We start from the raw sequence: 23,291 nt of genomic DNA, 5'->3' as shown, positions 1-23,291 counted from the left end.
ACACACACACACATGGTGCAACTATGCAAAAAAAAACAATGTATATACAAGAAAACACCTTTTGAATAGCTGTCCACTGTAGTGACCTCTATGCATGAAAGGGTTAAGAAAACATTAATAACATTAAAAAACAATAACAAATATAGTAAAATGAAATATAGCAGTATTTACATTGAAATAGAATGGAATAAAATATGAAATATGTGCAGTAGAAAACAGATAAGGAGCTGGACCGCAGATGCTGAGAGGGACATCTGTTTCTTCCTGTCAGATAAACACAAGAAGATGAAGTTGGAAGTCGTGAACGGTGAAAATAGTTTTCCTGGTCTGACTCTCACTGCACACACAACACTTAAGACACACTTTGCTTTCTTTTTAACCCCACATTCCCTTTATCGTCTTCCTTTCCTTTTTGCAATTTGCCAGTCTTTGCACAGCGTGTGCAGCTCTGCCTCATCTTCAAAAGACCAGGTAATACAATCTTTTTATACCAGTGGAAATAAATACAGTAGGAAAACAACACTGTGATCTAGCTCTACAAACAGCGTGATTGGCAGGTGGATGGCACAAAGAGGAATTCAAGCACAGCTTCACACATTAATTGTAGCTGCCGTTAAAGGATGTTAACCAATATATATTCAATGCTCCCTTTTTAGACTAAGTTCTGAGGAGTCACTCTTCAAGCATTGCAGTTATGTGAGCCGCAGCGCTGTAGATTTCAGGAGACTTGAAATACCTTTTTTAGTCGGAGCGACACTACAGAACAACATTCCCCCCAGCTGTTTATTGGCAGCAAAATAAACTAAAATAACTTCAGTTTGTTTTGAATTGAAAGTCTTCATAAATGAAAATAAACAGCACTGCAGCTATGTGCTGCCGCATTTCCATTCCCATAGAAAAACACACTGTGTATTTACTCTGTATACTTTGGCACATCAGTATTTCATTTTCTTTTATTTGGTTTTCGAGCGTTTTGATAAGATCAAGAATTATTTATCACCCTGGACACAGCGAGGCCACTGTGCTTTGTTGTTTCTGATTAAGGCCTTCAGATACTATGCTAATGTGAAGAACACAGGGTATGGTGGAGAACTTTCCAGATGAAAGTCACCGTGCTCTGATAAAAGGACAGTGAACACAACACCGCATAACATTAGCAAGGTGGAGTTACTTCTACTTACTCATAATTGTCCAACATGCCTGGGAGATACACAGATGAGTTCACGGGACACCGAAAAAAAGACCCTCGCCCCTTGTTTTGCATAATACTCAGCTTTGCATGGAGGCAGGGAGGGGCAGCGGGGAGGGGCAGGTGCCAGTGATCTTCCCACTGTCTCCAAGTCATTTTGTTTATCATTCAAATGAAAACCTTGTTCCATTATCCATGAGGGAGTGGGAGTAATGTGTTAATGTCCCTTTCTCATGGCTCGTCTTCTGGTCCAAGCTGACAGCATGGCACCCGTCCATGTCACAGATGATGAGAGACAAAAGGCACACAGAGGGCGGCAAAAACAGGTAATTACTTCATACCTACACTTGTGTAAAGGCGACTCCCCTCAGCATTCATATTTCTGTGTATTATAATTAGGCCAACCAGGCCACGGTGTTTGAGGACACATAGACTTTGGGACTTTGATGAAATGTGAGGTGTCAAGCAGACATGAAGGGACCTCAGCACTTCACTGTGTCTTGTGTTTATGCTGCATGCAGTAAAAGAGTCTCCTCATAGGGATGCAGTGCCTTCATGATGCTCTATGTGATTGATTATTTAGTGGAAAACTCTACAGCTCAAATCAGTGTGAAGCCAGCAAATAAAGTCAAATAACAAGGGAGAGTGCAGGTCTGAGGGAGGGAAAGATCTCAAGATGTTTTTTGAAGCAAGTCAGAGTAGCCAAAGGCGAGTAGATCTTCACGCTTTCATATCCCCCCTTTTTAATATTTCTCCCCTGTTTTAATGATGTGCTTCCTATCCTTGAGTAAAGTTCTTCATAGCCAGTGTTTTTGCCAGAGAGGATTTTTTCTCTTTGAAATAAAATGTAAGTATATATTTAGTCTCCTAGTTTACAGGCTTACAGGCCAAGGAAGAAATTCAAATTTGTGCTTTTATGAATAAGCATATTGACGCTTGTCTGGCTATTGCCGAAATGTTAACAATATATTAATAAACAGTGTTTGAACTTTGCTCTTAAGCTTTGCTGCAGGACTAGCCTCAGTTTGTAAATTAACAAAAATAATCACAAAAAACATTCCTCTCACTTGCATCACCTGTATGTTAATGAGAAAGAAAAACATGAAAAAGCAATATGCACATAAGAAAATAAACAGATATGATTAAGTATACATGATGTGCATAGGTATACTTTGCATAACGAAAAATCAAATATTGATGATAGTGGAAAAACTTCCAAAAGAAGAACACAATGAAAGCCAAAGCAGCAGGCGGCTGTCATTACTGCACCTATAAGTGTCTAAGGCCCGAGTATCAAAGCCGTCCTTTGTATATCACAGAGGTCTGCTCTCCTTTAAACATTTCTATAATGAAGGCATCTCATCACACTCCGTCCGTCTCAATTATCAGCCGAGCCCTGAACCGCCATGTCCCAAACCCTGAGGCCGACTGAATATACCTGCATGTCCTTTTCTCCTCCACTAAAAGATGCTGGGTGCACTTGAAAGGACACACAGCCAGTAAAGTTTGCATATGTGACATTTCTTAGTCTGTAGCAGGGAACTCAGGATTTTGAGATCATTAAATCCGTAAGACTGCCCATCTAAAATCCAAAAGACTATGAAATAGGGACACAATGAATAAATGTGCTCTGAAACAACTGAACCGTTGACTTGAATTGAATGTGTTATGTCAACAGATTTCACATAACTGTATTAGGTTAGTTGAAATGCAATAATATTAGGTTTAAATCAAATATATTAGGTTCAACTTAATATTATTGCTTTCCACTAACCTAATATAGTTATGTGAAATGTATTGACATAATATTTTAAATGAAAACCAACATTTCAGTTTTTTCATCGCATTGCAAAAAGACCAGGGTATGTTATTGGTTACAATGTACAATGGTTTAACAAACAACCCGAAATGCTAAAGCCAAATATTCCTTTATAGGATTTCTGTTTCTTGATACTACGACACTATACACTAACTAAAACAAGATAATAGAGTTTAAATCATTAAAACATGTGTCTGTCAACATCTTACAAGCCGCTCAGAAGCTATAACATTGACAGTTAGTTTACAATTCAACAATGAGAGGTTTAACAATATTTCTGAACCTATTGTTCTGTTACAAAATATTAACAACTTCCTGGCATAGACGTTGAAAGGGAAATATGTATAGAACTCCCCCCCCCCTCCCTGTCTTAAGGCAGAGATAGCCATTGAAAAAGTGCTGGTTCAGTCTCTGTCTCTGGGCATAGCTTTGATCAGTCCCACCTCAAGACTTATCCTGGAGGGAACACTGCACTGCTATTCTCCATGGCTAATCATACTTCCTGTCTTTGTCTTTATATGCTTTAGACAAGCGTCAGATAGAAGCACAGGAACAGATTTGCCCCGAGAACATGGAGAATAAAGCCTCTGGTTGTGCTGCAGCTCGTCTTCTCCAGCGGATTTCCTCATGAATATTTCCACTGTTATGGAGTGGATTTCAACCCATTGCCGCTTTAAGAAAAGGTGCTTTTGGGAGAGGAAAGAAAGCCTTTCGGAGTTCAAGATTCCATGATAAATGCCCTGTATGTCACCTGTGACTGTATGTTTAGCCGTACCTACAGTTGCTGATGACAAGGCCAGAGGTTAGATCAATCTGTACTCTGAGCCACAGCCTGAAGAGACGAGACACGAGTAGTGAAATGGTTAAAAAAAAGTAATTTCACATGCACAGCATATTCTTTGGGCTCAGGCAATATTGCTCTGCCTGCCACCAGTGGCACTTTTCACTAAGAAACATGCTTTGTGTATTTCAAGTGAGTACAGAAAAGACCATTTCCGCCAGGAGCCAAAAAGAATGAAAAGAAATAGACAAAAATCCTTTTCCTTTTTTTATTGCGGGGAGGCTGAAGGCTATGAAAACCATCTTGTGTTCTATTTTTGAGCTGATTTCCATATGCATGGCCACCTGAGGGAGGTCAGGCTGCCCGGGCCAACTTCCTCACAGGGAGAGGGACTGACGGTGACAAGGACACAAACCAAATTCTGTCCTTTCCAACACCCACGCCACTCACTATCCTCACTGGCACCACCAAGGCTCTCACACGGAGAGAGGCAGCTGAATCGCCACAAAAGAAACAGAAAACAACAAAATCATTTTCCTCCTACCCCTCTCTTGTTTCTTTTTCTTCTTCTGCTTCAAAGCCTGCAACTCTCTGCTGCGCCCTAGGGTTAATTAACATGAACCAAACTGTGAATGATCAGAGAGAATGGGAAATCTCCAAAGGTTAAGTGTCACATGGGAAACGTGTTGTCAGAAAAAGAAGAAGACTAGGTTTTTTTTTTTTTTTTCAAATGAGAGAGTAGCGTTGCACAGGGAAGACATTTGTAGACACCTTTCCAAAACTTTGCATTTCTCCTGTCAGAGGAGGCAGAGCTTCAGAGACTGGCTTCAAACAATATCTGTAATTCAGTGACATTTTGACGAACAAAATAACTGCAGTTTTCTCTAACTTGCTGATCTTTCAATGGATTTACCCTTTTTGTATAATAAAAGAACACACAACACAATTCCATAAAGTGATTAGCAAAAGCTGGCGGAAACAAGCACACATTCATCACAAAGTTAATCACTGCTTTTAAAGACCTACTTATTGGAATTGTGTCTCCTCTTGGTTTATCCCTGGAGGAAAAAAAAGAAAATGACTTCATGAGCCACAGATATCCTGGGTAGCATGTCTTGCAGGTGAAATAGTACGATTTCTCTCTGTTATAATTAACATGGGCTCCTCTTCTCTCCCTGTGGCTTGTCGCTGACATTTGGTTCATGCTTGAGTGTCTGCCTAGCTGATTTCAATCTCTTGCATGAAGGTGAGGGTGTGTGTGTGTGTGTGTGTGTGTGTGTGTGTGTGTGTGTGTGTGTGTGTGTGTGTGTGTGTGTGTGTGTGTGTGTGTGCGTGTGCGTGGGGTCCAGTGGCCAGTCTCACAAGGACATTGGTGACAGGGCCTGTCTTCATTTGATGGGATTAAGCATGACAATATGGATTAGACACCCACTCAGTCAATCCCATCCTCCAGCAGGTTAAGAGGTTGAAAGCCAAATGCTGAAACACCAATGAGTCTTGTCAGTGTCTCTGTGTTCTTGCGAAATTGCATCACGTAAAAAGGTCATATCTTCTGAACACATATTTTGACAATTTCCAAATGTATCACAGCGATCTCAATACATCGTGTCTGCAGTGACACACAGTATTGATTTACACCGTACTACGAGGATGAAAACACCTCAGAATGGCCGCCTCATCCACCGCTGCAACAAGCCTTGTTTTACATTATTACATTATGTATGCAGGCTTGAGTATGGATAATGGATGAATCTAAAGCAAAGCAGTTTAATTACCCACCATCATTCTGTCTCACCTAGCTGCCGAGCACACATCTTATTAGCCATGGTGTAAATAAACATTAATATGCCACCTTGATAAAGACTGTCCTCCTCTTGCATGCTTCTTGGTATATTATCAGCATCGCCGCAAAATACACACACCCAATCTGATCTGGTGGCGTGTGCAAACATCGGAGGAGCTGCTGACGCTGGGGCCAGACCATTACAACCACTTCACAGAAAATTATCATTAGTGCATCTGGCTGGAGGCCACGCAGCACCATCAAAAGATGAAACTGTACACACACAGAGTATGCACACATGTATCCGGTAAGATATGAAACACAAACCTATGTCAGACATTTGATCAAACCAAGAGGATCACAGCGATCCTTGCAAGCCTGGATCTTTGTCAGAAAATTCTGTTGCATGTCGGGCCGGCGAGTGACAGAATAGGCACAGGGGGATGAGGGCTGTCTCTGTGGGCTGACTGAAGGAGGGGAGACAGTGGATACAGATAGAAAGCGTGTAGGTTAACCAGCCACAGGGTAATCTCATCCCTTCAGCACACGGCAAAAGAGAGGAAGCTTCAAGCAAAGAGAAAAGTCAGCATCCAGCCCAGCCCTGAGCATCAAATACTGCTGATCTGATCAACTATATAAAAGTCTGCTTATGTCTCCAGGCAGGCTTTTCGAACAAACTGGATTGTGACTAGAATCAGACGTGATTGATTTCATCTTCAATTAAAAGCAAATCATCTTTCTTTTAAGAAAACTGAAACTTATGAGTAAATACTGCAGCAAACAGGCTGAGGTTGAGCAGCGACACTCAGCTGGCATCAAGTAAAACCTTCTTGTGAACTCTTTTGGCTTCTTAGGATGACAGAAGCTGAACTCTTCAAAGCATTCAAATGTGTTGCATGTACACAAAGCCCTTTCATAAACTTCTCAAATGTCTTTTTTCGTCTGCAGATGGACTGACTGCAGCCAAAACCGAAGAGGAGACAGGCCTTATTCTGCTCTCTTATGTTGTTTCAATTACCAGTGTACTGTACAAAGGAGGCAGCCTGATGGCATGACGAGTGCACAGCGCTGTTGTCTCAGTTTGAGCCTCATAAAAGGAAGCGGGCCTGACGATGCCAGAGGCGGAGGATCTGGCTCTTCGGTCTGAGCGGAGAAACATCAGCAGAGCGCCTTTCTTTAGAAGGAGATGTCCTTCAGTGTGGTGCCAACTCTCCCTGGGGCAGCAGCATAAGACACAACCTCTTATTTACCATATGCAGGATCTCTGCGTGCCCTTTACGAGCCGGGATATTCAGCATCACAAAGACAAAGGCCACGCTTTCTCTGAAGAAGCTGTGGTTTTGCTGAATTAAATAATGATAATTAAGAAAATATTAATCAAACTCTGGCTCTTGCGACTCTGCAGCTGTGTTGAGGGAACGGGTCCTGCAGCGTAGCCTGTAGGAGCTCTCATTTAGAGTATGCCTGTGACCTATAGAGCTGCAGGCAAACACACACTCACCAACACACACAGATGCACACAATTAAAAGCAGACCTTGGTGGCCTACTACTCTATAATTAAACACCCCTTGGTGCTTTGCACAAAAGTCTGAGCCGGGTTCAGATGTGTCAAGGAGAGAGAGAGATGAGAAAAAGCTGCCGGTTCTCTAAGTTGCAAGTTCTGTTCAATGCAATGAATTAATGAAAAGCACAAACTAATACCTTCCCAATGTGCAGTGGGTATGACTGCGGGCCGGCAGCAGCTATACAGCTGTACTGTGAAACTTTAATGCTGCTGGAGGCCTGCAGCGCTGCCTGGGCTTTGTCTCTGAGGTGAAGCGGGGGGAGCTTTCCACATGTTCAATCTAACTGGGACACGTTAGAGACAAGAAGGGTTTGTCTGACCTTTCAGGCTAAACCACCATGATATGAAAGCCTGACAGCTGGTTCAATATCAGTATCTTTGATTATCCAAAAAACTAAAGTAATCAGAAATCCCCTTTCCAATTCAAACCTGTGATTATGGTATTATTCTTCACCTTTTAGGCTTCTGAGTGCTTGTCATTTGGCTGTAGTTGTTATGGTAATGCAAGGTATTCCATCTCCTTCCCCGCATGCTCTGTGTTTGACATTCATGGGGTTAAAGTCCTCTGAATGATGAAGTGCCAGCGTTTGGGACAGTAAATTGCATCGTTTCAATTGAGAAGAGAGTTCCCCTTGGGTTTGTGGAGGTCCCTACGGGCTGGCCTTGAACAGAACAGCATGTTGTACATCTATATAAAAAAGGGAAAAATATGGTGGTACTTTCCTCTTTATGATGCAGAGATTAATCTGTCTCCACATCCGCGCATAAATCTCACTCTGCTTTGCAAAATACTGTTTTACCTTACTTTACACTATATTTTATATTTTTATTGCCTATAAACATAAACCATCACAAAGGGCTAATGTTCTCATCAATATTATTACAAAATGATCATAAATCCAGTGCCTTGTTAAAATGTGAAGCCATTTCCCCTTCTCAGTTACTCAACCAGTGGAAATATTGGACAGAAGCACTATTTTATCAGGCAATTTCCCTCACAATAATGGATGATCTCCTATCCTATTTGAGCCACAGTACACCACTTTGTTTTAGATTATTAAGTCTGTGCGCTTCCCCTCACATCCTTTTCCTCATCGCTGTGTTCAGCAGAACTGATCTTGCCTTTTGGGGCCATTTTTTCTTATACTTCAGTAGAAATGCCTTGACAACACTGGTGGTTATTTCATCCTGAGAGACCACAAACTAAACAGCAGAAACACACTGTATAGAAGCTTGTTTAGTGGTATGCAAATCATCTTTGCCGGAGGTAAAATTAACATTTTTAATTAAAATATTAGCACCAAACAAACACAGAAAAACACACTAATGATTAAATCATCTTGATGGAACCTCATAGTGCAAAAGGAAGAAGATTTTAATCATTATTTTGTATTTGAAAAGATCTATATTGACTTTACTGTGCTTTTCATTATTTCACAAATCTTCAAGATTGTGCTGAAGTTTTGGATTTAAATGTAATTTCCGATGGCATTTTTAAATTTCACAAACTGCAGTTTAATTATGTTAACATATGTTGTGCAAATAAAATCCATGAACCCTGTTTTTCATGCAATTGTAACAAATGCAATAATATAATAAATAAGACAATAATGACAATGGAATTTATAATATTTTTATTTTATTTATAAATGTAAGATCTCCTCATTTCTTGAGCAGGTTTCAGATGTTATAAGGCCTGAGACACAGAGGAGCTGGAGCTGTACTTGTTTTCAATGCTACTGTAGCGCCCTCTAATGGTCTTTTATGTAAACATCAAGCAAGAGAAAATGGGTTGAATGTAAAAAAGTAGGGAACAACATTCCATTAAAAGCTGTTTTAGTCAAACAAAAGTTAGATTTAATACAGACTCTTCAAATATCAAAAAGATAAATGCATCTCCTTCAATGTTGCATTCAAAAGTGCGAAAAAAAAGTAGGAAGGGCTCTGAGTTTGTTCTAAGTATGATATTCATAAGCCCACCTTTCCAGTGCACCCCTCCAGTGGCAGAATTTGGGTCATTTTGATACTGATGATTCATTTTTACTGCTCCGGTCCGCACAGGCCAAGCAGCACCTTCTGGTAGTCTCCCTTGGTGTGTTCCTGCAGAAACAGAGCAAGTGAGAAGGGCTGCACCACAGAACTGACTGTAAATCAGCCTGAATGAGTCACCTACCAGAATAGTCTTTTGCAAAGACTCCCCGGTGCTGGTCTTGTATTCAGAGCAGATCTTCTTCAGGTCCACCTCGCAGCGTGACACAATAATCCTGGTCACTATCTTCTCCTTGGCTCCTTTACTCTGCGCAGACAAGCACAAGTCAGCACTTACAAGTTGTTCGCTTCAGACTTAACTTCAGCAGCTGATGTAACGCTGCTGTAAGATCACTTTTGCCAACTTGAAAGTCGGTGTTCCTGCAGCAAAGTTGTTCTTTCACATGCAGATGTACTTCTGTTCCAAAAAAAGAAAGACAAAGTCTGGCCCTCAAAATTGCCACATTTCCAAAAGAAGAAAGAACAGCACAGTACCTTCATGGCTTCATTGAGTCGCTTGGCAAAGTACAGCTGTTTGTTTTCAAAGCATTCAACTGGAGCAAAAGAAAAACAGAATAAGTATCCACAGTAACACGGTCTGTAGCTGACAGATGATTGTCTTTTGTGTTTCAAAGTTTAGACATACAATAAAACGGACCTACAGAGTTACAATTTACTTCAAAAGTAGAACAGAAATATGCATAAATAATATGAATACATGATAAACAAATGTGTGTACCTAGCACCAGGAAGGACTTTTGCAAGTCTCCTTTGACTTCTTTGGCAATGCTCTCCTGCATGTCATAGGGACTGTAACTCTTGTACCTCTGAAACACTGACAAGCAGAGAAGAACGATTTAGATATCGAGGATTCAAAACCAATACTTTCGTAACAATAACAGCAAAAGGAAACGGTGCGTCTTACCTTTCTGCAGGTGGGGTACGCTTCTCTCAGACATAATGGAGATCCAGATGGGCACATCAGTTCCTTTGATCTTCACCCCAGCCTCATAGAGGGCCTGATATCAATCAGCAACATAACAGTAGACTTATTATTTATACTTTATAATGTGGCATGGGGGTGGGTGCCGCTCCTTGTTAGATATCAATATATCAAATGTAAGTAATTATCTTATTCCCAAAACTGCCAACTGCTTAAACTTGTACAAATGATCCGGGGTTTTAAATCTCATTTGGTCATTTCAATACATTTTCTGTGAATAAGTCGGTGGTGAAAAGTAAGAACTTAACATTAGCTAGATATAGAATACAATTTAAAAAAGGTACAGATTTTAAATGAATTAAGTTTAGATTTCACAAACAAAGTAATACATGGACAACTTACTCTGGCATCTAGATCAATCTTTTCATAGTCTACGACAGCGATTGGAGCTGCTCTGTTGGTCTGCACAGAAACAACACATGACTCAGATCAGTTTAAACTCTATCATGTTACATTAATCATAACGACAGGCCCTAACAGATCTCACCTCCACCAAAGCCAGGAGCAGCTTGGCAAAGTTCCCAGATGTGTCACCAGCCACATCTTTCTCCAGATCTTTCTTGAACACTGTGGGAAACAAGGAATTTGATTCCTCTACATAAGATCAACCACGTAGCTATTGAAAGTGTGGTTCAACAACATTTATACACATCTCAAGACCTTAGGTGGACATGGTAATATATATAATGCACGACAAGCACAATAACCTTTAGGTGCGGCATTATACATTACAATATATTTCCAGCCCTGTATGAATGCTTTGGATGTTTTGGACTCACACTCCTTGTAGACCTTCTTGATGTCCACCAGCTCCTCATTGCTGCGTGAGCACAACACCTCAATCAGTGTTTCTTCATCTGTTCCTGCTCCCTGAAAGAGAGATACATCTGTGTTACTCTCTTTACGTGACACTTTAGGATATTCACAACTATCATTGAGGGTGTGTCATTAAAGCAAGTTCAGTCATTTTTCCTGTAGAGGGCAGTGTGGCCCTTCCGTTAAATCCACTGATGATGAGTAGCACTGATGCAATGTGTGTCCTTTACCTTGATAGATGCTCTGATCAGTGAGGCATCGTACTGGGACGTGCTCTTCATCAGTCCAAGGATCACTGCTTCCAGAGAGCCGGACAGCGCTCCCTTCAGAGCTGAGATCAGGTCCTGAAAATACATCAGTGTTAGCTTTATGTGTCCTTATTGTTTTAAGCCACCACAAAGTAAGAGCTGTGAAGCATTTTGTACCTTCTTTGCCCTCCTCTCATAAGCGAAAGCGATGTCTCTCCTTTGTGAGTAGGTCCGCTTTGTGAGGATGTCGATGATGGTCTGTTCATCCACCCCTAATGTTAGAATGAAAAAGACACACACACATTGAGTGAGACAAAGGGGAATATGGTGTAAAAACTGGGTTATAGACAACAGTGTGTCAATATGTTATAAGGGTTTCTATAGGGGAATGTAAAGTATAATGTGTATATAACCAAACATTTAGAATAAGGATGGCTCAAATTAGTTTTTTTACAAATGTTTTAGGTGATAATTCTATCTCACTTTTGGTGAAAGGATGTTTATTAATGTTCTGTGGAACCTGCTAACACTTACAGTACGAATATAAGCCTTCAGGCATTCTGTGTGCTAAAATGTTGAATGGTGTTGGCACACAAATGACAAATAGCAAGTTTGGAATCATTTCAACATATAATGTGTTTGGATTTAGCTTTAAAAGTGTTTTGGGAAGAATAAACAAACACAAGAAGGGCCTGGCAGCAGAGATAGCTTCACACATGACGTGGTCACAAGGTACTGTCCAAGATCAAACCCTCATTAGTAAAGAAACATCATGACACATTAAACATATCATTCACAACAACAAAATGGTGGACTGTTGAGGAGTAGTAGCGGTCAGAATGTTGCCAACAGCTCCCAGAACAAAGCTCTGCCAGCTCCGAGGCTCAGACTTGGAGGTTTTCCCAGCACGGTCAAAACATTGGAGCCAGGATGCTGACTCACAAATACCAACCACTCTTCTGTGGGAAGGAGAAGCAGAACCAAGCACTGATTTTTTTTTCTCTTGCCTTTGGTTTTCATTGCAGTCTCTATTCTAGCAGCGTCTGTGTCAGGGTTGAAATCCGTAGCAGGTACCACCGTGGGGTGTTTGGGTTCATTGGCCTGGGGGATCCAAAGCACATTAGAGTGATATTAAATTAACGCCATGTTATTTATGGTACATCATGTATTGTATGAAAAGTCAAATGAAGATATGACATTACCCCAATGTTGAGGCACAGCTGTCCCAGGAACTCTGATACCATAGCCATTTTGAATGTGCTGTAAAAGATGACAAAAACGGTCAACACTACACAATCTTGTAATCACATCTATGTGTAACCCTATCTTGTGACTTGTCTGAGCTGCAGGCATTGGGTCATGTTTGTTTTTAGTCTCAAGATATAATCACTTCAGCCCACCAAGGAAACGTCTACTAAACTGAGGTTGTTGCTTTTGGTACAACTGAGTCACACAAATCCCTGCAAGAGACTTTCTCCATTTTTATCAAGTTGTTCTTTTGATTTCATTTCTTTGCCACATTCACTTTATGGTAAAAAGGTTAGATACTATTGAACACCCATTAACACATTTAAATCATTATTCAGTCTGACACACTCCTTAACACTAGCCCCAAAGAGACACACCCTGGAAAATGCTACTGTACTGCAGTCAACTGAGCACATTCACAGCCATACAATGAAACAGGTTAGAGCGCTCACACATCCTTACTTAGACATAACTCAAGAAAAAGTAAATACAAAGCATGTGTGCACAAGAAGAAAGGAAATGGTGTGGAAGTCATTTGCTCATGACAGCAAGTTGGAGAATTCCCTTAAACGTCCCTGCATTGCAAAGTTAATCTAAGTTATAGAAAGAGTTCAAAGTCAAATGTATAACTTCACTGGACTTACCTTAGCTGAGTTGAGTTGAGATGATGCAGAGATATGTCCAGGCAGTGTTTAAGTGGAATGGGTGTGAAGGTTTATCTTTCGGACAGAAAACAATTCCCCTTTCACCTCCCCTCATTCAGACTCCCTCCCCTTTTCCATGCACACAACACTCCACCCTGTTCCACTAGAAGCTAATGAAAAAGTTGTGATACTTTGGTTGTTTTCCCCAAAACACTATTCATAAGTCACTGGAACATCTGTACCCTCAGGAAATGTTCAAGGTGATGTCTTGAATCATTCGTTCCACACAAACAGTTATAAAGACATACTCACATATGGTTACTTAGACAAAGTTTATTATTTATATCTTTTCACAAATTATAATTACCAACATATGAAAAAATAGAAAGTTCTAGATTATACTCTCAAAGTGCTTAAACGTTCACATTTATGTTCAAAGTCTTAGTATAACACCAGTATGAAGTGATGTACATTGTTAGTGCTATGCTGCGCTTTCCTTTCCTTTCCTTAGCAGTACAGGTTCAGCTCCTCACCTTATATGAAATGAGAAGACATGATATTGAATCCTTTGACGTGGGACTTCTTAAAATGTCTTTTTAAGTAGGTTTTTAATATACTTTTTACGGTTCTTTTGTCGTTTCTTCAGTTTGCCTACTGCATTCCGGTTGTTCTTTGCCTGTCCGGCTCCATGGTTGTTGTACTGCGACTGCGATGAACCATCTTTCGCTGTCTGGTAGGATGAAGGAAGGTCAAAAGAAATGTAAATAACTGGGACCAAATAATATGTTTATCTGTTATTCTCGGATGTTGACTATACAAATGCCCAGTTTAAATTATAAGTTTGCTATTGCAGTTGACAAGTTTAAAGATGTGTTAACGTCTTGCTATGTGGACTCAGACAGGCATCTAATGAATGTCTCAGAGTCTACACCCCTAACCCTGCTGAACAGTTGTTGATTTTGCTCTCTTTTGTCTCTGCTGTTAGTTTTGGACATGCGTAGGAGAACTATTCACTGCACTGACTCAGCCTGTCTGATAAGAACACAACGGAGGGCTTTGCACCCACCACCACACAGGGAGACCGCATGGTACGCATCTTGGATTTTAGAGAATTCCTGAGAGTGGGTGTGTACTTCATAGGCATTAACAAATAAACACTTCTACTGGTTTCAATAGTCTTTCAACTCATTGTCATTACTTTCATGATCTCCACTGCTATAATATTGTTTCATAGTACCATCTATAAATGCAGTAACAATGGTAACGTAAATACAAACCTGCACAAAGGGTTTTGGCGGGAAGGTGCAGGGGACACGGCCGTGTTTCTTGTGGAAGGGCAGCACCACAGATGGATCAACAGGTATCCAGGGGACGAGGCCGGATGTGGGGGGCTGGGGGACGGAGCTGTGGACCTGCTGCAGGTTGTATGCCCCCCGACTCACTTTCCCATTAGCCACTTTTAATAGGGTCACAAATGGTTCCCCTGCCTTGTGCGCAATCAGGTACTGTCCTTCCTCTAACCTAGAAAATCAAATGAAGTCATTGGAGGTGTGTTATTGTCAGAAACACACACACTGAGACATGTTGGAGCATTCCGAGGGGGGAACAGATCCTTGGGAAAGCAGAAGGTGACGCATGCATTATGTGCCGTTGAGTAATCGCTTGTGTAACCCTACAACACAAACATGAAGGCAAACTCATGCTTTTAACCCGAGGCTGACAGTTTCATAATTCTAATCATCCTAACAGAGCATACAGACAGAGGATCACAGATAACTCATCTGCAGATGTTGCCCAACTAAACAACAGAACTACAGAGGAGGACCCAACCCTTCCCCAATTTGGACCGTACATTCATCAAACCACATTTTCCATAGTTTTACACATAAAATATGTTAAGTGCTTGCATTAGAACCAAAACATTTAAACCTGTAGATGCATGCCACTACCATTCTTATGAGGGAGCTCAATAAATAATGTACATTCAGAGCTAAAATAAACACTGTCGTCGTCATCAACTTACCCAGTAAGCTTTTTCAGTAGGTGGTGCAGTATATTCAGAGACTTCGATGGCCTGTGGATGGAACATTCATATTTCAGTCAGTTTCTTTTGGCAGGAGTCTAATCTTTTACACTAATTCAGATGATTAGAGGAGATTTTAATAATCAGAATCAGAAATTCTTTATTTGTTCCACAGGGGCTAAATGTACATTGTTACAGCAAATTGACAGTGCAGATAAAAAGGCACCATAAAACGTATATTAGGGTAGCCCCCGTTGATGAAAATGGCGTAGATGATTTATTATGTGACTTTACTTTAATATGACAACATTTGTCAAGATATAATCATACAGGGGTTATAAGGTGAAACCTAAACATCTGTGCACATCTGCTGTAAGGACACTCACTTGAACCCACAGGAGATGTTGGGTTTCCAGTTGTCGGGCAGCTTTGTGAGCAGAGCTACTTTTGATGTGAGCGCATTGATGTGAGCTGCAGAGACAGAACAGGAGGGTGAGCGATACACTGAGGAAAGATCAAGAGCTAATGAGCACATCAAGAGCCTCACTTCATCATCAATGCCTCTCCTTGTGCTTACAAAGTAATTAGCCTGTGTTGATTTCCCAGCATTGTTACAAGCTTAAGTGGGTGGTAAGAAATGCTTATTGGTCCTGCCTCCCACTCCAACATGTAATGCCTGCTTATTCCAACTTGTTTTAGAGCTTGCAGCCACAGCCAGAAATACACAAATGGGAAAGCCACATGATAAACCTCATGATGAACTACGAAGCATACAAGGAAGTCCTTTATCGGTTGCATCATAATGTCAAGAGGTGAGAGTTATTGTATAGTTCCATGAAGCTGGAATTGTATCATTGTTTCCTCACTGGCTCATCATTTTCTAATAATTCTAGCACAGAAACATGAGACGTTTTTTTCTCCTCTTTAGACATCTAAGGTTTTAAATGTCTGATGAAGGGTGACATCCACTTTTTGGCAAAGGTATTTCTGTCAAGCTGAGTATAAGAAAGCAGTACATTGTTGTAGGGACACCAACACTTATGCTCCGGCTCAGAATGTCAGACTGGAAAGGGGTGTGCTTTAGGGACTCCTTTTGCCTTCATTAGATAGAACAAATAATCATTCTGCTGTGAAGATGACGATGTACAGTCCCAGAGATAACACCTACACGAGTCAACAGATTAATGAATCTCTCACAGAATGAAGATGAAGTCTTTCCCTGAATCTTGAGCAACAGGGATAGTAAGCAGTTTGGAATCATTTTTCAAGAGGATTTAACTGCAGTTCAAAACAGCATTTAGCTGAGGTCTGCACAATGCGTTCTCTGTAATTCTCCATAATCCAATGTGGCTGTAGTTATGGCAACAAAGTAAACTTAATCAACACAGAGACACAGCAGGACGGTGAGTCATCTGAAGACTATTGCATTGGTTCGTGGGAGGATTTCCATGTTGACTCTACTGAACCCTCTGAAGGAGAGAGGAGAAAAGTATTGTTTTTTTATCCACATAAACAGTTCTTTTATTATATTGTTGGCATGTATGTTAAAATAAATTAAAGACTAAAAGCGATACTGACTATAAGACTAGAATAGAGATTATTTTGGTAACATTCCTGTCTCTATTTTCACTGAAGGAATATAGCATTGTGGGTAAGAAAAGCAACACAAGTTTTACCTATGCAGGGTACAGTGCTGGAGTGGAGCAATTTCTCCGTCCACAGCTGGCAAGCCTCACTGCTGTTCAGACACTCAACTCCATAACTCAGCTGGTACTCCAGCTTGGGCAAGATATGCACTGGCACATGCTGTGGTGAAGAAGAAAACAGAAATCAGGCTGATGAAGATTTGGACTTATACTTTAATTTGTGAAATTACATTTTTGGAGGACGAGTGACGACTAATACTATACTTATACCTGGTTTTGGTCGTTTTGGCCGACTCTCCTGCTATGGGTCAGTGACACAGAGCTCCGCACCATGAGCAGCAGGTCCTGCAGACTGTAGAGCTTGTAGAGCAGGTTGCCTTCTTCTGGAGCGACGTAATCTTGCTCATCTTCTGCACCAGCCTGCAGTTCTTCTGACAGTAGTTCTGTAGGTGGCAAATAATGTACGATATGTTATATAGAATATTATAGAATCAGAGAAATGAAACTCTCGTTAATTATCAGACATACATGATCACAGAGCACACACAGTGAAATGTAACCCATCCTAGTACTAGGAGAAGTGGGCAGCTATTGTACAGCGCCCGGGGAGCATTGGGAGTGGGGGGGTTGTCCGGTGCCTTGCTCAAGGGCACCATGGCAGGGCTCAGGAGGGGAACTCTCCAAGTAGCAGTCCACACTCCATATTTTAGGTCCGTTCAGGGACGTGAACTGGCGACCCTACGGCTCACTGTCCAAGCCCCTACTGACTTGAACTGGCGACACTACGGCTCACTGTCCAAGTCCCTACTGACTTGAACTGGCGACACTACGGCTCACTGTCCAAGTCCCTACTGACTTGAACTGGCGACCCTACGGCTCACTTTCCAAGCCCCTACTGACTGAGCCACTTACGGTTAATGAACCACACGGAGAAACAACTTAAATCATTGAAAGAACATTTGTTTGCCACTAACTTTTATGCTTTGTATTTGTACTGTTGGCCTCTAGTGCAGATTCGTGAGAAGCAGCGTCGCTCTCTCCATCCTGGTTGTTGTTTCTCTCCAAATATGAGGACACACAGGGCTTCACCAGAGACGTAGGATAAGAGTGAACTGAGGGTCCCGCACCTCGGGCTGGTGAGCTCATCTCTTGGGATACAGTGGAGCTTTTGGCCGTGTCACTGGCACAGTTGAACATGGCTGTCTGCATGCGCAGGATGTCACTCAGCTGGTCGCCGGATACCTTTGCTTTTTTGGATTGTCGTTTCTGCTTTGTTGGTTTTTCAGGGGAAGAACACTCTGAGTTTAGAGAATCAGATCTGGCGTCAGCAGAGAGTTGTGTGGTCTTACATTGTGTAGTAGGTGTTTGAGCTGGACACACAATGGAGTCATCAATGACCAGTTGATCTTCATCAGAATCTCCCATAAAAGGTGGGTCTTCGTTACATTCCTGAGGAGAGTCCGGCCTCATGTCTTCAGTTGTTGGTGCAATGGCCTCATTCCCAGCTGGCTGATTTCTCTCCTCTGTTACGGGATCATCCTCACCTGCCACTGAGGTGTCCATCTCTTCTTGTGAACTGCTGGTAGTGTTTGCAGGACGCTCACTGGACCTTTTAGTATTAGTCACAGACGCAGAACTTGATGCTTTCGTACTTTCAACACAGGCATCCTGCTCGTTCTTCTTTTTCGGCGTCTTTGGGGTTTTAATGGGTTTCGTCTCACCAAATGTCTCCAGGTCAGTAAGGTCCACCTCAAAGTCAAGTCCACTGTTTTCACCAGACACTATATTTCTTTTTGAGCCCTCCTGATGGAGAAACAGAAAACAAAAGATTATTGTTCTGATAAATAAGACCACATTAAAGATATTACTTTTGTTGTGCGACCACATACAGAGAGTTGCTGCTTATCCTCACGAAGCTCCGTCATTAAATGGAAGACATTTTTACTCCCATTCTTCTTGATGGAGAGCTTCAGACTCTCCTCATGGAAGACATGGCTCCTCTCTTTCATGGTCATTTCAGTCTTCAGAAGGGGTGAGTCTATATATACAGTCTTCTTCTGTCTATTGCCTGTAAATAAAACATGTGAAATGAAGGATCTGTGAAATGGTGCCACCATGAGGCCGCTCAATGTCATTACAAAAAATGCATCTCCTATTGTAGGTCTCTTGTATACACACTACTATTTGAATCTGTCATTGATATTAATGTAGCAAGGTCAATATCTGGGGTCATCATCGAACACATTTTGTGTGCATTTAAAAATAATTCTGTAGTTTTTTGTTAAGATGTATGTTACTGTATCTAAGTTATTTAGAGCAAACATAATTCATTCTAATATCTGGCTTTTACAGGATACAATTGGATGAACTTTTGTGGCTTTATAACCATGACTTTATAGCTGAAAGTGAGCAGCAACGTAAAGAAAGAAAAAGAAAGGATTTGTACCCATTCGAAGCAAGCCCTAAATGTGTCTTAGTTAATCTTACGTCAACTAGAACAGCCCGAGTATCTGAATGATGATGCCGTACCTTCTCCTGGGTTTAACTTGATCCAAACCGGTAATTCCCACTGCTCTGCAAAGTCTGGGCCATGGTTATCTAGCAGCCTTACGAGGGCGTCTCGAGTGAGACACACATGAGGCTCATAACGAGCACACAGGCTGCTAGCATTAACATCACCGCTGATTGTCTGCAGAGAAAAACAAGACCGGGTCAGAAAACCAGAACTACAGTCAAACCAACACAGGTAACTTCTCAATAGTCTACTATTAACTGGACTTTGACTTCTTTCAGAAACACAATTAGCACTGGTTTTGCTGAGCAATACAAGAACACCCTCTGGTGTCTTTTGTTAAAACTGCAAGAAGTGAAATGGTGTAACAATAGACCTGCGGTCATGAATCCTATTCTAGCAGTAAAACAGCTTTGTGACTTGCTAATTAAAAAAGAAGAGACAATTGCTTACAGCGTGCATGTCCTTGGCTTTTTTAGCTGGAGGATTTTGTGATGAAACACTCTGATAATCCGATGCAAGCTGTGCATCAGCAGGCACCATGGTGTGGTCTGTAATATCCACATTGCCCTGGAGAAATGAAGGGTACAAATATGGAAATGGAACAAGTGAATCAACACCAAAAGACTGATTCTGCAATTCATCACTTCGAGTTGGAAAGGTTGAAAAGAAAAGTGCACAATGGCATAATGAACAACAAATGAAGTGGTAGCCCTACACTTCTTTGACTAGAAAAGCTCCCGTGTTATACTAGCACTTCAAAAGTTCATCACCATGACCAGCAGCTGTTTCTCAAAGGTCAGCTTCAGCCCTGGGTTGAATGTTCCCCCGGTCAGACTAGTCATCTCATGGATCTGGTAGAGCTCAGGAAACGTCCTGATGTGCTCCAAACACCCCCTGAAGAACTCCTGAAGAACAAATTAGGGCTCTATGTTTTAACACTTATGAACATACATCACAGAGCTGATGACAGGGGCAATCCTTGCAGTATCACTACCTCGGAATATTGCATAGCTCCCTGTGATATGAAGTTGTAGTCGTCAGCACATATTTTGGCCACGTCTTTCAGGTACCTCATGAACTGCATCACTTCACTGTTTACTTGTGCCTGCAAGTTCTGAAATATTAGAACATACTATTAGAAGACCCGTGGCAAAAAAGGACAGGCAGGATTGAAATACCATTAAGGAGTTCATGTAGGTACCTGTGGAGGATCGCTTGCTTTCTTACTCATCAAAAAGCCAAGATAAGTCTTCTGGCCATTGATTGATAGGCTGGACGGACAGGGGTAGGGCATTCTGGGTTCAGGGTAAACAGCACCCGCCTCCATCTCAATCGGCTTGAGCTTTACTCTTGATTTCTCTGTATCCCAACATTGTGCTGCACCCTGCCCATCATTGTCTGTAAACGGATCGTCAGTATCAACGTCAGCGTCTTTTGTAGAAGGAGAGGAGGAGGAAGCTTTTGAAGTCCCACAGTCCTGTTTTATGTTCTGTACAGGACTTGTGGAAGGAGAAAGAAATTGAGGTAAAACATGTTAGATACAGATATATAATTTAGCCTTAGAAAACAGAGTAAAAAATTGTTTGAGCTGATTTATTATCATCAACAAACCTTTGGAGAAAGTCCCACAGCTCTCTGACATTAGGTGCAAGTGAATATTTGACATAAAGATCATTGGTAAACAAAGGAGCATCGGGGACCTCGGGGTCCTCCCTACATTTAAAGAAGAAAAAAAAACAGTATTTGAGGCACTGCATTGTACCAAACATTATGCAACAGTTTCTGCATGGCTTTTGTGGGTGGACAGTTTATTTTGACATGCGAGTGTCTCAAAGTTTGTGTTTTAGGGTAGTGCATAAATGACCATTACTCAACGTAATAGATGACTCAGGTGTAGTGTCATTCTTTTCTGCTGAGTTTAATTGTGTATATCGGCAAGGGTTTTGACATGAAATTAATCTTCAGAAGCTGGCAACTCATTTTCAAAAGTACAAGTTCCTGAATCAGATCCTGCTGAGCGACTCCAAATTGCAACGCTGGACCTGCCAACTTTTTGGGTGATTTTAGACAACCTTCTATTGTATATAAATGTTTCTATGACAATTCTGAAGTTTCACATCATTTTGACATTGATTTAAAATCACGTGGTTATATATTGCATGGAAGCTTTTGAAAACAACTGATTTGGAGTTATTCAAGGTTCTTTATTTAGTCATACGAACATAGCTACAGTGTAGTTATGCCGATGAAAATCTTGTGTCTTTATATCAAAGATATTACAATTCATAACCCACATGTTATCAACAAAGGTGGGCCATATAAGACTACTTTATTATATGTTTAAGCCTAAATATTTTCACTAATATGGGCAAGTTAGTACGGAGTTATTGAAAATAACGTTGGTTTTATGTCACTCAATTGGTCATTTATTGATTATCTCCAAGTGAAACTCTGTGTTTAAGAACAACGGCTCTTAAAGATCAATTCACACTAACTAGCAAATCTCCTTAACAAACAAACAATGTCAGGCCTTTGACATAGTGCTTTAGCGGTTTGCAATAAGGCAAATTGTTATATTATGTATACATGTCAGTATAATTCATTTTGAGTACTGTTACTATCAAATTCCCCTTACAGCTGGACAGGGTGACACAGTATCAAGTTTAGTAGGTGTTTTTAGACTTGTAATAACCGTATATTTACAGTCCATTGTAATATCCAAAATATAACAGATGATTCCCTATCATGTCAGGTGGAGCAGCATCAAAGTTAGATTAAGAGAAGAAAGCAACTTCCGTTTCAACCTTCAAAATAAAAGCAAACGTTATCCCAACGTCTGTACGACAAAATGTCTAAGAAAGCTTTCTAGATCAAGAACACCGTGTTTAGTCTCTATAAGCTATGTTGGGAACAAATGCATTATACCAACAAGACAGTTGTCAAGTCAAATTCTGGAGGTCAGTTCAAATCTAGAGTCAACAGTACATTTTTGTTTGGCGTTAGTTAAATAGTTTAGGAAAGTCTTGGCGGTACATGCCATTTAGCTACATGGCTTAGCTTAACAACATAAAAACTGTTTACAACACAAAACAATGAGACAAATATTTCGTTCAACTAAAACAATTCGGTTTATTATTATTTCCAGACTCATTATAGTAGCTTGACTGCAGCTATGCTTGCATGTTGCAGCTCTCTGGTTGAGTCTTCACTGGTACTTATTAGCGTTTTAAATAAAACTACGTCAACAATTACGGTTAAGATAGTTTCTACTATGGAAGTAGCTCACCTTTGGTTAGCATAGCGAGCTGTCAGTTACAACAATAACAGAGCTGTCGCTAAGCTTTTTAGCAAAAATGAAATAGCACAAAGTTAAGTTTATTACTTGAATTGACACACAATCTACCACTGACCTTCTGCTTATGCTTACAGTGAAAATACGACTTACCATACTAGTTCCATTATAGCCACACTAACAAGAGGTCCGCGGAAATGACAACATTATGAGTATCCACATGTGCTAGCAAGCAAACAAACGTTTGCCAGGTGATCTTCTTCGTCTGTTGAAATGATGTTGACATTAAAGCGCTCTGTGGACATCGCTGCCCCCTGCCGGACATCAAAAGTAAACGATCTGTTATTTAACTGTATTTTTTTATTAACTTTCTAGTTCATCTACAAAAAGTTAAATGTTTTCCTTGTAAAGAAAACATGTTATTTGTACTTGTATTCAAAATGTTTATGAACATTACAATACATTCCACATCTTTATTTATGCATAGATGTCGTTATTGTACAAAGCTTTGGCCATACTCAGAGCCGTATAATAGAATTATTATTATTATTATTTATTATTATAATATATATTCTATCGATACGGCGCCTTGCCATACTGTATCCCATTATGGTCATGTCAATAAAGCCATTTGAATTTGACATCCTGTTGTGTATTTAAATTATGGAAGGCACTTTTTAGGAGGTGTTGC

At 40.7% G+C, this 23,291-nt stretch overlaps 2 protein-coding genes across 3 annotated transcripts; both read right to left on the bottom strand.

The window, feature by feature from the left end:
* Nucleotides 1–8,756: 8,756 nt before the first annotated feature.
* Nucleotides 8,757–13,185, bottom strand: anxa2a (annexin A2a). The gene is made up of 13 exons (XM_010779006.1): nt 13,125–13,185; nt 12,435–12,492; nt 12,240–12,333; nt 11,410–11,504; nt 11,215–11,328; nt 10,948–11,038; nt 10,656–10,735; nt 10,511–10,570; nt 10,091–10,184; nt 9,905–10,000; nt 9,661–9,719; nt 9,311–9,433; nt 8,757–9,237 (listed from the first exon to the last, which is right to left on the bottom strand). The coding sequence occupies exons 2-13, from the start codon at nt 12,480–12,482 to the stop codon at nt 9,178–9,180; spliced, it is 1,014 nt and encodes a 337-aa protein (XP_010777308.1). The 5' UTR covers nt 12,483–12,492; nt 13,125–13,185; the 3' UTR covers nt 8,757–9,177.
* A 138-nt stretch (nt 13,186–13,323) lies between these two features.
* Nucleotides 13,324–22,867, bottom strand: ice2 (interactor of little elongator complex ELL subunit 2). Of its 2 annotated transcripts, XM_010779004.1 has the most exons (16): nt 22,754–22,867; nt 20,920–21,021; nt 20,510–20,807; nt 20,303–20,422; nt 20,079–20,213; nt 19,759–19,875; nt 19,323–19,482; nt 18,683–18,861; nt 17,768–18,596; nt 17,064–17,236; nt 16,824–16,953; nt 15,534–15,618; nt 15,148–15,198; nt 14,402–14,645; nt 13,742–13,854; nt 13,324–13,657 (listed from the first exon to the last, which is right to left on the bottom strand). In XM_010779004.1, the coding sequence occupies exons 1-16, from the start codon at nt 22,765–22,767 to the stop codon at nt 13,654–13,656; spliced, it is 2,754 nt and encodes a 917-aa protein (XP_010777306.1). In that variant the 5' UTR covers nt 22,768–22,867; the 3' UTR covers nt 13,324–13,653. The 2 variants fall into 2 exon arrangements, with proteins under 2 accessions (XP_010777306.1, XP_010777305.1); XM_010779003.1 differs by having other exon boundaries at nt 13,324–13,854.
* Between the last annotated feature and the right edge of the window lie 424 nt (nt 22,868–23,291).

Source organism: Notothenia coriiceps, unplaced genomic scaffold (assembly GCF_000735185.1).
Source record: "Notothenia coriiceps isolate Sejong01 unplaced genomic scaffold, NC01 NC01_scaffold00019759, whole genome shotgun sequence".
NCBI lineage: Eukaryota > Metazoa > Chordata > Actinopteri > Perciformes > Nototheniidae > Notothenia > Notothenia coriiceps.
Note: the sequence above shows the minus strand (reverse complement) of the source record. Positions and strands in the feature narration are given on the sequence as shown.

Coding starts and splice junctions, on each gene's coding strand:
- ice2 (XM_010779003.1), bottom strand. Junction 17,237..17,767: donor TACAAATACAAAGCATAAAA/GTTAGTGGCAAA, acceptor TGCCACCTACAG/AACTACTGTCAGAAGAACTG. Junction 15,619..16,823: donor CAGCACTGTACCCTGCATAG/GTAAAACTTGTG, acceptor CTGTCTCTGCAG/CTCACATCAATGCGCTCACA.
- anxa2a (XM_010779006.1), bottom strand. CDS start 12,482: ATGGCTATGGTATCAGAGTTCCTGGGACAGCTGTGCCTCAACATTGGG. Junction 9,720..9,904: donor AAAGTCCTTCCTGGTGCTAG/GTACACACATTT, acceptor CTTTTGCTCCAG/TTGAATGCTTTGAAAACAAA. Junction 9,434..9,660: donor GACTCAATGAAGCCATGAAG/GTACTGTGCTGT, acceptor TTGTCTGCGCAG/AGTAAAGGAGCCAAGGAGAA.